This window comes from Motacilla alba, chromosome 21 (assembly GCF_015832195.1).
Source record: "Motacilla alba alba isolate MOTALB_02 chromosome 21, Motacilla_alba_V1.0_pri, whole genome shotgun sequence".
In the NCBI taxonomy this organism is placed as follows: Eukaryota; Metazoa; Chordata; class Aves; order Passeriformes; family Motacillidae; genus Motacilla; species Motacilla alba.
Genome location: NC_052036.1, coordinates 4,963,707 through 4,978,006, shown reverse-complemented (window position 1 = coordinate 4,978,006; position 14,300 = coordinate 4,963,707). Strand labels below are relative to the sequence as shown.

Genomic DNA, 14,300 nt, shown 5'->3' with positions numbered 1-14,300 from the left:
AACTTCTGTATGGTAGAATGTATGAATATAGAGATTGTAGAGCAAGACACAGTATATCAATATAGAGCATATAGGACATGATAGGATGCTGCAGTAATCAGGGCAGCCAGAGACCACATGACCCAATGTGGGAGTAATTAATACAGTCAATAATCTTCTTTTAAAATAAGCTTCTGATAATTGAAGGAAAGACATTGAATACTTGGAAATTAAAATGCTTCATTGTGCACCAGGTGGGAAGTTTAAATCTGATTTTGAACCATCTCTTCTAAATGATGGGGTTTTGCTTTTTGCAAATATTTTTTCTTAAGTAATTTGTTATGTAGTGAGCTGCATAGTGTCCTGCCTCTTAGTTCAGGGCTGAAAGGGTGTGTCACTCCTGGGTGCTGCACCTCTTTGCACAGGTTTTTACATCATAATACTTTTAATCATAATACATAACGTAATACATTGCATCATAATACTTTTTAAATGACCCTTTATTCTCTGCCTAAAACAAGAGTTTGAGGGGTTTTTGTTGGTTGCTTTGTTGTTGTCTTTGTTTGGTATAAACTCTTACCATACCTTTATTTTGTAAATCAAGGAGTAATGATCCTGAGGTCAGTACTAATCAATGGAAAATAATCACCTGCTTCCTGCAGTTTTTGTCATTATTTTTGAAATGTGTTTTTGCTCTTCCCAGGTGAGAGATAAAGCCCAGCGAGCTTCCCGAGTTCTTCTTGATATTGAGGCTGGGGCTCCTGTTCTGCTTATTCCTGAGAGCTCCAAGTCCAACAGTCTCATTGTAGCTAATCTGGGGAAGCTGAAAGTGAAGAACAGATTCCTGTTTGCAGGAATGCCGGGGACCTTTTCATTAAAGAACAAGGTAGGAACGTTGCTCCTTCATTTAGTATGCAGTTTTGCTAGTTTTTGTATTTCTAAGTCAAAATTTTAAATTATTCTTAAATTTTACTGTATATATTGACTTTATAGTTCTACTAATGAGAGTCTGTGCTAGTGTGCTGGCAAATCTTATAGATATGCCTTGCTGCTGATTGTGCTGTGCTGCCCTTCCCATCTTGAGCTTCCTGAGGCATTGGGCAGAGGGGAGACTGAACTGAGTGTTTGGAGAGAACAGAGGGAATGAAGGAGGCTGAGCTCACTGCAGCTGCTCTGGTGAGGAAGCAGGACCCAACCGGGTGCACACCTGAATGTGGCACCAGGATGGGCTTTCAGCTCACCCCTTTTGGTTACTCCAGCTGTTCACTGCTCAAAATTTCCACAGTGTGAACAGCAGAAAACAGGGGTCTGTGTTGGCTGAGACTTGCTCTAACACACCGGAGAACAGAATTGGGTTTTTCTTCTGCTCTCAGTGAAAACTGAGAGTGTGTAGTTGCTTTGATGAGGTGGAACCATGGGAAAGGTTTCCAGGGCCTGTACATGTGGCAAAGCACAGGACAGGAGTAGCTGGTGCTGCTCTTGAGAGATGCAGCCACAAAATTTGGAAGAAGGAAGGTCCATCTTGGATGACTTTCTATACCTAACCCATTCCACAAAATAGGGGGTTGGCTGGGAACCCTCTAATTCCATTTTGAAGGGGTTAGAAGTTAGATGGTCTAAATTGCTGCAGGGGATTTGTGGTGTGTCTGTTGCCTTCATCTGATTGGTATCTCCCTGTGTCTGCTGTGAGGAAACAGTGCACTGTGAGGTTGGGTTGTTTTCTGTACTGAGGTGTGCTGATATAAGTACAGGTTTGTAAGCAGTAGACACCTAAATTAACATTATAAGTTAAAGAAAGTATGCACAATAATTTTATTTCGGCCTAAAAATACTGTGTTATGTTGCACTGTAGAAATGTAGGTGTTTGAAATGGAATTAGGTGGGGTTTGGCTTTTTTGTGTTGGTTTTGTGTTCATTTTTCCTCTGTCCTATGTTTATTTTTGAGGATCGGATTTTACAAGGCAATGCATACAAGGATCCTGTTTTATTTGAGGTATTTCACACCCTTATGGCAGTGTTCAGGTGCTCCTCATTCATTCTATAAAAAAGAAAGTATTCTTCTGGAATTTAGCACTTCAAAAAGCTACTGCATTTATTAAAAATGATGTTTCTGTTCTAAAGGTTTTGCTGAATTCTATAAGAATTGGATGTAAACTTCTTGTGGTTTGCTCTTTATGCATGTCTGAGGAGCTGCTAATTTGGATTTAATTTCATAAATTCATAGATTTATAGATGATGTGATGATTTTCCTTTGCATGTACTTTTCAGTCTTTTCTTTACAGTATGAAGTTAAATGTTAATGTCCTCAAATTCTTTTTCTTAATATCCTTGGTTGTGTTTACAATTAATTTTTCCAATTTTTTTTCTAATATTTAAAAACCATGTAAGGCAATAAAATATTTACAGTTAAAACCAGAAAGGGAAGTTTATGACAGGGGTTGATGTGACATCAGAAACTGGATACAGAAGGAAGATGGGAAATGATAATAATAATACAGGAGTCAAAGGCAAAGTGAGCAATCTTGGAGTAAGGGCTGAGTAAATCACTAAAGATGAGTGCTACCTGCATGTGGAACACATGGTAATTAATTGAAATGATTGACAGATGAATTCCAAACCTGGCTTTGGCCTATAAAGGGGGTGTGTAAACCTCTTCCACCAGACAAATCCCAGAGTGGTTGGGGCCTTCCATCACAGAAGGCTGTCACATTGGTCAAGCAGGATTTTTGGGAAAAGAAATTTCTAATGTTGATGTGACACTCTTCTTATAGTGAAATTTGCAGGGTTTTGATGCAAGACAGCTCACGGATTTCCACTGGATATGTGGTGGTGGGGAGATGTCTAAAATGTTTTACATCAATAGAAATGAATTTTTCTTTTTTCACCTGTGAGGAATTTAACACTAAGTGTAGAGATTTATCCAACCTTAAACTGCAGGAGAATTTTGGGACACATTTTGGTGTGACAATTGAAGTATTTAAAGGGCATTAAATGTGCATGTGTAGAAGTGTTAGTTCACATATTGTAATAAAAAACAAAGTTGCTGACATGATCTTGCAGAAATAATGGCATTTGTTTTTTTCATCACCTGAAAAACAGCTTTAAATATTTAACAGTCTTTATTCTGCAGAAATGTTTAATACTGTCACAGTCTTCCCCCTCCACTTTGGTATTAATTTCATTTACATGAGAGTTTTTCAGTTTTATGCAAAACCCTCTGCTTTTGAATTAGTTTCTTATTGAAAAGATTCTACAGCTTTTCGAGGAAGGTTGCTAAAATAAACTTGTTTAACAAAGAAAATGTTCTCATCTGCTGCTAAGGCTATAGGAGAAAAGATTGGCCATTTTTCTACAGCGGAGGATTCTGGCATTCCAGTAACATACTTTGTACAGCAGAGGATACTGGCATTCTAGTAATTTCTTGCAGCTTGAACGTTGATGCATTGGTTCCTTAGAATTTAAGTCAAAAATTTCGTGTTGATTACAAAATCTCTTTCATTAGCAGGATTCGGTTCAGTTTTCCTCTCCTGTGGGAACCCCAAAACATGGCATGAAGAAGACAAGTGCTGATGAGTCCAAATTAGGAATAGAAGGATTGGTCATGAAAAAATCATCAGGAGCAAACATTTCTAGGCTGAAGAATGAGCCTGCAGTGAGCACACCGAGTAAGCAGCAGGGGCAGCCATCCAAGCTGCCTGTTGTCCCAAACCCTGAGAGCCCAGGTATGTGAGAGCTGTAGGAACCCCCTGGAGCTTCTTTTGCCTTGTGAAACAATACAGTGACACATTGCTTTGATCTTAGGTGACACTGAAAAGGTGTGAGGCTCTGGGTCTGAAGATTGTAGATTGGAGAATAAATGACTTCTGAGCTCTAAGGCTGATTTTTTGCAGCTTAAAGGATTAGGGAGTTGTAGTTCAGTTTCTGGAAGAACAGTCCTGCAAATGGGGTGTGTTTTGAGATGCATATTGCACACGTGCAAGGAGTGTACTTGAACTCCTAATTAGGAATTTAAATTGACCCGTGAATGAGCTTGGTATCTGCTGGTTACAGATATTGATGAACGTGAATTAAAAAAAAAAAAAGTGGAATAAAATTGAAATTGAAATTAAATTTCTTTTTAAAAGTAGGTTGCATTAGTTTTGCACAGATTCTACTTTTCTTCCCTAATATGTTATCTCCTGTGTTTGCAGAGGATCACATCTGCCTCTTAGACTGCATTGTAGTTGATCTGCAGGACATGGACATCTTTGCTGCTGAAAGATACCAGAGAGAGTATTCCAAGGCTGTGGAAGATACCAGTGCAGATTTAAGCTTTCCATCCTACTTGGTGAGGCAGACAGGAGGGAGCCTGCTGACAGAACCCTTCAGACTGAAGTTAAAAGTAGAAAGAAATTTGGACAAGTGAGTTTAAACAGGGTCACTTTATGCTGTCACCTAGAGCAGTGTTTTAGGTGCCTTTAGTTGTATCCTGAAGATCTTGCCTGCTGTTGGAGCTCCTGGAAACACTGAGGTTTTCTCTTTTTCTCTGTTGCAGAGAGCTGAGTCACGCCGTCGCAGACATTTCAATCCATGGCAACCTGTCCTCAGTGCACTGCTCTCTGGATCTCAACAAGTACAAACTGATCCGTGGGCTGCTGGAGAACAACCTCGGCGAGCCCATCGAGGAGTTCATGCGCCCCTACGACTTGCAGGACCCGAGAATTCTTGTAAGGATCTATGTGCAGCTGAAATTCTCTTGAAATGTCTGGGGGGGGTTGCTGGTTTTGCTGGTGGCAGCAATATTTTAAGGACAAAAAAGCTCTAGAGCAGTACTGTGAAAATGGATTAATGGTCATTCTCAAGTTAAAGGCCGCAGTGAAATGTAACATTTCCCCAGTAATGGTTAATGAAACCATTGATGAAACCATTTGGGTAAGAAGGACACCACACAAAAGCTGTTTACATTTTTCTGAAATACAGGTTAATTCAGAGCTCAAAGTTAAGCAGATGCTCTGAAAAAGAATGTTGGTGTTTTCCACTTTCAGACAGTTTTGAGTGGAGAAGTGTATACTTCCATGTCATTCCTCATTGACATGGTTAATGTGAGCCTGGAACTGATGGATCCAAAGGGGAAAGATGGATGCAGCTCTTTAGCCAGGTATGAATGTTCTTCTCTTACTGAATACCTTGCCCTAAATACTATGCTCATGTGAAAGATACAGGATAAGAATTAAAATAATATGTGGAATTACAATTTAATAATGCAGTGCAATGGAATTTCTTAATTAGAGTACAATCTGAGATTTTAAGCTGCTCTGAAAGAAGAAAGGGAATCACACTGTTCAGAAGATCTGGTCTGTCTTTCCACTTGTCCTTGAAATAACAGTCCAGCAATCAGTACTTGCCCAAAAGAAATAGTATTTTAATTAAGAAAGCAAAACGAGGGAAGGTTAAAAAAGCAGATTTCTGCTATGTTGGCTTGTTGGGTTTTTTTAAAATCCAGAAGGCTTTTTATCAGTGGAAAATATTATTACATTTATTACAGATCTATTTTCTATCTCTATGACATGGGACATGATTGTAGTTGTTTTAGAAAATACCTGAAGGAAATATTTCAGCAGTGTGCCATACTTGTAAAATAAGGGACTCCAAGGAATAAATAGGAATAAATAAACTCTAAGTCTCTTTGGTGTGTTGTTTTGCATTTAATTCTCCCAGGTTTGATTTTAAGAAATCCAAGTTGCTTTTTGAAAGCTCTTCAGATGGAACAAAGTCTGTAAATCTGGTCTCTCATTCCATGATGGCCTTTGACACTCGTTATGCTGGACAGAAATATGCTACAGGCCCCCCAAATGTCTTCAATTGCATCTTTCAGTCATCAAAGAACACCAGTAGCCCAGGAGCAATCCAGATTGAATTGCATTTCAGGTTGGTAATTCTGGGATTTGTTTTTAATTATGACATAATCAGTATTGTCCTGACTTTAATACATCTGTTATTATTGTAGATAAACCTGGGGGCATTGTATTTCAATCTGATGACATTTTTGTTGTGATCAGTGGTACTTGATCGATTGAAATCTGCAGTTATTAATTCTCTGGAAGTTGTTGGATTTTTTTTTCTTTTTCAATTATTGCAATAAAATTTGATTGTGTAATGGATCAGATGAAGGTGTGACCTATTAAAATCAGTAGTGCTTAAAGCTTGGTAAGTCTGGTCTGTCAGCTGTATGTGTGATTTTTAATAGAAGATGCACAAAAGCTGTTTCCCAGCAGGTGTCACACGTGGTTTTCTGAGAGCATCAAATACAGACAGAAACGGCACCTCTTTCAGAAACAACCTCTGTGCTCTCTTCTGTGTTCTCTCCTATCCTGTTTGTTTTTTCTTACCTGTTTTGATCTAATTTAGTATTGAAATTGGGAATATAAATTATGATGTCAGTATTTACCTGGATCAGCATGGTGGTTTTTTGAGGAATGTTAACTGTCAAAAAAAGGGGGTGAAGTGAGATGACTGAAATGTTGCTTTCACTTCTGATCCAATTTGCTGACCAAACTCAGCTTTCTGACTCTCTAAGTGTGATGCCTTCTGGAACAGTTTCAGGAGTAAAAAATGTAGAAAAAAAATGTGGATTATTTTAGTCCAGTAGAAAATTTTAGAGACAGTTTTTCATAAAAACCAGCTAAAGAATCTTGGCAATTGAGAGAATTTTTTTTTTAAGATTTGAATACTGCATTATGGTTTTAAGTACGTAAAAAATGTGTTCAGAAAGAAGCCAACGTTTCAATTTGATTAAAACTAAAATGGGATTTACTAAAAAATACACCCTAAAAAAACCCCAGATGGTTTTCACAGAACTGTTGAGTCAGTAGGCGGCTAGATTAGACACAGTTAGTGAGTTTGCACAGTGCAGCCTAATCTGCTTTATGAGTGAGAGTTTCAGGAATCTTCTTCCAAACTGTTGTGATTTTGAATTTCAGCTGCAGCAGCATGTGGTCTGTTTTTAGTGGTGAGAGCATCCTTGGCAGGAGATGCAAGGGCTGGCAGAGCTCAGTGATGGTGTTGTACTGGCTGGTGCCTCTTGAAATATCCTGGAGAGCCAGGGAGGGTTAATGGCTTTTGCTGTTGGAAGCAGTGCAGGCAGAGCCTGCTCCCCACTAAGGCATCACAGTTCTTTGGAGATTTTATAGTTCACAGTGTGCTGGATTGAATATGTTTCATGGAATTTAAGCGCTTAGATGATTTTCCAGTTAGCATGATCAAATGTAAGTGGTATTCCAGATCACGAAGCCAAACACTTTATCCCTCCTAGCCAGACCCTCAGAAAGGGATGCTGGAAGCTCAGGCAGGCTGACATTTTTTCTGAATGACAAAGCAGCTTCCTGTGCTGCAAAATGGTGTCAGGGTATGAGAGAAAATTCAGGTTGTACCTCTTACCTCAGAGCCAGGTCTGTGTTTTACACACAGAATGTCAGGTTTGATACCCACAGACATAAAAGGATAATAAAAAAAGGCTTTAAAATTTGAGATCTTGAAAATTAATCTTGATAATGTAAGTATGTTAAAGGAGCTTTTATAAATTTCCTGTCATGTAGTTTTTCAATTAATCTCTTGTATCATTATGGCTTGGAATTTGTGCAGTTAAGATCCATTGGGGTTCTGTGGGTACAGCATATTGTTGAATTTCAATCTGTTTAAATATATATATATATAAAAATGTAAATGTATGTATTTGAAAGGCCAGACACTGTAAACCAGGTGTATGCCTATAAAATGCCATATAAGCCTTACTAGACACTGATAGTTGTCAGCATGACTTTAAATATTTTCAGGTTGTAAAGTTCACCTGTGTGATTCTCTCTTCTTAAAAGGTCTACTAAGGATTCCTCCAGTTTCACCGTTGTTCTGAACAATCTTCGTGTGTTCCTGATTTTTGACTGGCTGTTGCTGGTTCATGACTTTTTATGTACTCCTGGAGATGCCAAAAAGAGGGAAAATCCCCTTTCCCGGCAGCGCGCCTGCATCAGTGACACAAGTGTTGTTCCCAAAACTGTCAAGAGTGGAGTGGTTACCAAACGTTCCTCACTCCCTGTGACAGCAGATAAGCAGCTGGAAGTCAAAGTTAATGTGACAGGTAAAGGTGCTCTTCTCTGGTGCTTTTGTAGGAGTTTTCCTCATGACAAGCCGTGTGCTGGTGTAAAGACAGGTCCATGAAAGGAAATTGTGGTATTTTTGGGGTCTCCGGATGGAGGAGGAAGGAAAATGAATCTGACTTCATGTTCTTAGGATGTTAATTTATTATTTTATTATATTATATTATATTAAAGTATGCTATACTAAACTGTACTGAAGAATAGAGAAAGGATACAGACAGAAGGCTAGAAGGAATGATAATGAAAACTCCTGACTCCTTCCAGAGTCCCGACACAGCCTGACCATGATTGGTCATTAAGTCAAAACAATTCACATGAAACCAATCAAACATGCACCTGGTGGTAAACCATGTCCAAACCACATTCCAAAGCAGCAAAACACAGCAGAAGCAAATCAGATCATTCATGTTTTCATTTTTCTCTGAGGCTTCTCAGCTTCCCAGGAAAAGAATCCTGGGCAAAGAGATTGTCCAGAAAATATGGCAGTGACAGGAAATCAAGAAACCCGCTACAAATGCTTAAAGCATCCTAATGATATTGGCAACTGCCCTGTTAGTTATTTGTCCTTTTTTTGGTTAAGGAACTGAATTTGTGGTTGTTGAAGACATGTCCTGCTTTGATACCAATGCAATTATTCTGAAGGGAACGACTGTTCTCACTTACAAGCCCAAGTTGTTAGATCGTCCTTTCTCTGGCAGTTTGTTTGGCATTGAGGTAAGAAAAATGAATTTGCATCTGTATAACATCTAAAATTAGAGGAGTTTGTGAAGATACTTCACTATAAATATATATACAAAAGGAATAGTCCACAGATGCTTTCTCAAGTTTGTTGATTTCTCATCAAATGCTCTCATTTTACAGCAGTTTTGAGAATAGCTTTATACTGTTTTTGTTAAAACATTGTAAGACTTGACTGTAGCCTCAGAATATTGCTAGTTCTTGCCAGGCCTGTTATCTCAGTTGATAATTTTTTTAAAATAATTTGGAATTTTTAGGTGTTTTCGTGCCGGTTAGGAAATGAGCAAGAGACTGCACTGTCAATTATTGATCCAGTACAGATTCATTTGGAACTTATTGGGAATTCTTCCTACCCAAGTGGTTCAGGACTGCTGGATGCTTTCAATAGTGAAGATTTTCCTCCTATTCTAGAGGTAATAGTAAAGACCTGAATAAAACTGTGCTGTAGAGAATACTAGCAGAGATACTTTTATGCCCAAGGATTCAATAGCAGACTTTCAAATGCATAAGAAGAGAGTAAGGTAACTTTTTCCTGAAATGGAAAAGGAAAAGAAGGAAGCATGTAGAAAATGCTCTTAGTGATAATGAAAAAGTGATTTATGGGATATGTTACAGAGATTATTAGTGGGGGAAAGAAATGGGCTGATTATGTAGGCTGATGGTGTTAGATAGTTACTAATAGCTGAAAGGAAATTATATTTTTCTATATTTTCTGTTTCTGATTGTTAGGACATATTAGAGGGGGATTATATTTAAAGACTTTTTTACCACTATATCAAAGTAAAACTTCTTTTCTCTGAGATGTAATGCTTTTGGTTGTTGGTAAATAATAACAAGTTTGATAAATTTATTATTGGATCTTTAAAACAGCATGGTGATAAGATTGTAACACTAAATTTTGTCTTCCTTTGGGAAAAGCTTTATTGATAGCTGAAGTATTTAAGAAAAATGTGTAGGAAAAGCCAAGTGAATCTTACATTCTAACTTTTCATTTAGATTCAGTTGCAAGCACTAGATATCAGACTGTCCTACAATGATGTTCAACTCTTCTTGGCCATTGCAAAGTCAATTCCCCAGCAGACAAGTGCAGCTCTGCCTGACTCAGCTGCCTCAAGTGCTGGCAATGCTGCTGATCCCTCCAGTTCAGCACTGGGCCATGAGAACTCCTTGGCTCATGAAACCAGAGATGGATCCAAACGTGTGCTGGACCCTGTTCTTGGTATGTTTTTCACTGTTGGAGTGAAGCCATTTCTTATATCTAAGGGAGGTCTCTACAAGGTGAAGCTATTCTTTATGCCTAACACAAAAGGTGTTGGTATCTTCATGGTGTGAGACCCTTCTTTGGTTGGAATTACCCAATAATGGCATTGTCCTGGTGATACTGTAAAAAACATAAAAGCAGGGCTGAATCATGTGCTTTTGCTATAGTTGCCATCTTAAATAAACAAGCCCCCATTTTTCATACAGCTGTATCTTGATTTTAGAAATGGAAATAAGTAGATAACTTATTTCAAGTCAAGGATTTATGCCTGGTTGACTGTTCATTCCAGAAGTGCAGCTGGCTCGCCTCCAGGAGCTGGGATTCAGGATGGAAGATTGTCGTAAAGCCCTTTTGATCTGCCAAGGTAACATCAGATATTCTTAGCAGGGGTTTGCACATTGTTCATATTACTTTAATTGCAATTAAGTAAAGCCTTCAGACTGTCAGGTGGCTATGCACAGGCACTGTTTCCTTCTTTAGAACATCTTTGGCTCTGTGCTGGCCTGTAGTCTTAAACATTCTTCTTCCTGTGCTGCTGCTGTGTAAAATCCACCCCCCAAGGATTCTTTCTGCCCTTTGGGATGTCGTGTGTGGGGTGCTTGAGTGTGTTTTTGTTTGGGAGTTTTAGTTGTGTTCAGATTGGTAATTTTTATGGTGCTCCAATTTCTTGCTATTCCACATCTCTTCCTCTTGAGAGAATGTATTTTCATTTCATCTCTCCCTTTTAAAATCATATTTCTCTAGTTCTACATGCAGTACCTGAAAAGAAAACAAAGCTTTACCACAAGTGATTCTTTTTTTTCCTTTAGCACTATCATGGCTCCCACCTTATATATAGGCATGCATAATGTTACAGATTTTTATGACATTTGCAAACCTCAAAACACATTTCCTACTCTTAGGATATAGCAATGTCTTTTTAATCTTCTCATATTTATGTTACAAAATAGAGCATATTCAAGTTCTGCTGAGAATATTTTCTTAAGAGAGAGGGAGTTACTTTTCTTCTATATGATTTTTACTAAGTACATGTCTTTGAGAAAGTGATGATTGATTGGTTGTTTGCTTCTAAGGTGACTTGAAGAAAGCAGCAAGTTGGTTGTTTAAGAATGCTGAACCTTCGAAACCAGTTTCCCAGACTTCTGGTCGAGATAGCCAGGGGATTATGCCTTTCCAGTTCATCTCTGGAGTGGAAATAAAGGCAGAAAGTGTTTGCATCTGCTTTATAGATGACTGCATGGACTGTGACGTTCCCCTGGCTGAGTTAACCTTTTCATGTGAGTATCTGGTTCTGAAATCTGAAATGATTGTCAGTTCTGGGTGTGTTCAGCATCATGTTCTTGTTTGTCAGGATCTGTCAAATTTCAACTGACAGTGTCTTGGTGGTGGTTGTGTGGGATATTGGGAGTTGCTTTTTCTTTATTTCTGTTTGGTTTAAGTTTTGATTTTAAGAAGATTGCAGTCTTTGTAGGGTCAAGATTCTGGTTTTCCCTTTTTACATCACATAACAAATGAAATCTGTCCTGAGCAGAATCCTAGGGAGGCTCTGTATTGTAAGGTGTGGCTGTCTGCAAATGTTATTGGAAGAGTATTATGATAAGCTTTTTGTACCATTTCAGTTTAAAAGACAAGACAAAACCTTCCATTGCTTACTTGACAGTTCACAAAATCAGGAAGCTTGATTGTTTTGCATTAGTTTAAATTTCACTTCTTTTTTTTTTTTCCCCACAGGTTTGAATTTTCTCCAACATTTGAGAACCAGCCCTGAAGGCCACGCTCATTTTACCCTCTCTGGAGATTATTACAACCGTGAGCTTTCAGGTGAAATACCCAGGGGGTTGTTTTCTTATTTCAGTCTAGGAAACAGCCTTTTCTACTACAGGAGCCTGAAGTTTACCCACTGTGAAATGCTTCTAAGGGAATAAAGGATGGTTGACTTTTGGGACTGTGTGTGTGTGAGACAGTGTGATCCTAGAGAAGATATCCTGATTTGAGATTGTTGGAGGGATGTGGAAAGTGGAGATGTGGCTGGTCTGAAAGTGGCACTCAGGTTTTCAAATGGAATTGCATTAAGTGGTTATCCAGCAAAATAACAGTTTTATAACAAGCTGTCTCTGCATTCTCTTCTTTCTTCTCTGTAATAGTTTGGTGGATTCAGTTTATTATGTATTTCAGGAAGGAAAATCATGTGCAGGCAAGGAAAGGAAGGAAAATCATGTGATTAGGCTGAAGACAAAAGATTAACATAAGAAGACCATCACAATTTATGTTTTAGATACAAAAAAGGAAGTTACAGGCCAGATACTGACAAAATAAGTAATCTAGTTGTGTGGGATTTTTTAACTTAGAAACTAAATTTTCTGTTACATCAGTGGTGACAAGCACTCAGGAATTATCTGTCAATAACAAGGGTTTTTATGTTTTAAAAAATACTTTGTTTTTGAAAATATGTAGGATGGTTGTTTAATAGCTTCTAGACCTTTATCTTTTGAGATACTGAATAATCACCAACTTCATGTACAATTGTGTGAAAATCACTGTCAAAGCTACTTGAGAGCTTAATTCCAGCTAGTTTAAATATAGAGCAGTAATTGCCTTCTAGTGCTTTAATTGGAAGTAAGATATTTCTGCAAGACCCTACATACAGGAGTCATATATATATATACATATATATATATATATATATATATATATATATATATATATATATATATATATATATATATATATATACAGGAGTTATGTATAAATATATATATATAATGTCATATACATATGCAGTATGTATACATGGTCTAAATGGAGAAGCTGGCCAAATTTGTATTAGGTAATAAATTAAATCCACAGGCTTGTGACTTCATCTTGAACACAGATTAAAAGGATATAATTATGAAAGTTTCTTTATTAGATATCTACAGGGCACTGCAGTGTGGCCTCTGTGAGTAGCAGGGATGATGGTTTGTGTTTCTCTCAGGTTGGGAGCCATTTATTGAGCCGTGGCCGTGCTCAGTGTCTTGGCAACAAGAAGCTTCGAGCCGCCTGCAGCCTTCCCGCCTGAAGCTGGAGGTGAAGGCCAAACCACGCCTGGATATCAACATCACCTCTGTTCTCATAGGTATGTGGGGGTATTCCCTGAGAGCAGCGCTCTGCAGTCTGGTTTTCACTGCTGAAAATGACAGACATCTCTAATTAAAGTGCTGCTGGCATCCCGTGGAGGAAGTGGGATTGGCCCAAGTCCCTCCATGCTTTCCAGGATGTGGTACCAGGTGTGTGTTTAGGCAGCCTATGTTCTGATGTTGTGAAAATGTAAAGACATGAGCTGCATATGTTAGAGTCTTTCTCTGGTCGTATGAATTCTGTCACATTTGTATGGTATTTGAAATTTATCTTTAAGCAGAAACAGGCTTTCATCTAAAGCTTTCTGTACTTCATAGGGCTTAAAAATATTTTGATAAGTTCATAATTTTTTCAGTACATTGACAGGTGTAGTGGGGAGCTACTCATTTCAGTTCTTCAGTCTCTGAGCACCTGAGCTGTCAATGACCCACCTTTGGAAATCCAAATATTTTGTTCATCAGTAACTCCAATTTCACATGAGCTTCTGCATTGTGGAGCTCCGGTTGTGTGCCTTTCCCAGGAATATTGTTGCTCATTCAGAATTATTTGGTGGGCACAATAAAAAAAAATGCCAGCAGCTGAGCTTGTAGATGTAACAGAAAAGCCTTTGTTGGTGTTTCTCTCCCAAGGAGAACCTGGGGGGTTGGCAGAATGAGGGGGAGCCAAGGTGGCAGGAGGAGAAGCAAATCAACGATTCCTAAGATGGTGCTTTTTAAAAGCAGTGATAATAGGTGCTGAGGCTGGTTTGTGGTTATTACTGTGCCAGAGGACTCAATTGGTGTCTTGATATTTATGCAGGAATGTGTATGTGCCTCTTAAAAATTAAGCAAACCCCAAAACCCCTAGGCAGTACATCTAACATGAAAATATTTAAGGTTAATTGCCTCAGCAGGGAGGGCTCTTAGATTGACATTGGAGTATCTTAAAACCATGAAATTCCACTGACAGTTTTTTTTAAAAAATAAAATCTTAGGGATTTTTTTAAGACACTGCTGTGATTTTATGGGCTGTTGTTTGTCTTTAACTTATGTGACTCAGAGAAAAGGCAGCAAGATGAAACTTCTGCTGTTAAA

At 38.3% G+C, this 14,300-nt stretch overlaps 1 protein-coding gene across 1 annotated transcript in view; it reads left to right on the top strand.

The window, feature by feature from the left end:
• Window positions 1-14,300, top strand: part of VPS13D (vacuolar protein sorting 13 homolog D) — a 100,545-nt gene that overhangs the window by 22,751 nt on the left and 63,494 nt on the right. Inside the window, exons 25-38 of the mRNA XM_038159798.1 lie at window positions 683-865; window positions 3,485-3,701; window positions 4,170-4,380; window positions 4,514-4,685; window positions 5,004-5,116; window positions 5,677-5,886; window positions 7,830-8,092; window positions 8,692-8,825; window positions 9,107-9,262; window positions 9,846-10,068; window positions 10,400-10,474; window positions 11,184-11,387; window positions 11,842-11,931; window positions 13,085-13,225. Of these exons, the coding sequence (XP_038015726.1) occupies window positions 683-865; window positions 3,485-3,701; window positions 4,170-4,380; window positions 4,514-4,685; window positions 5,004-5,116; window positions 5,677-5,886; window positions 7,830-8,092; window positions 8,692-8,825; window positions 9,107-9,262; window positions 9,846-10,068; window positions 10,400-10,474; window positions 11,184-11,387; window positions 11,842-11,931; window positions 13,085-13,225 (2,392 nt within the window). The remainder of the gene's footprint in view (window positions 1-682; window positions 866-3,484; window positions 3,702-4,169; window positions 4,381-4,513; window positions 4,686-5,003; window positions 5,117-5,676; window positions 5,887-7,829; window positions 8,093-8,691; window positions 8,826-9,106; window positions 9,263-9,845; window positions 10,069-10,399; window positions 10,475-11,183; window positions 11,388-11,841; window positions 11,932-13,084; window positions 13,226-14,300) is intronic.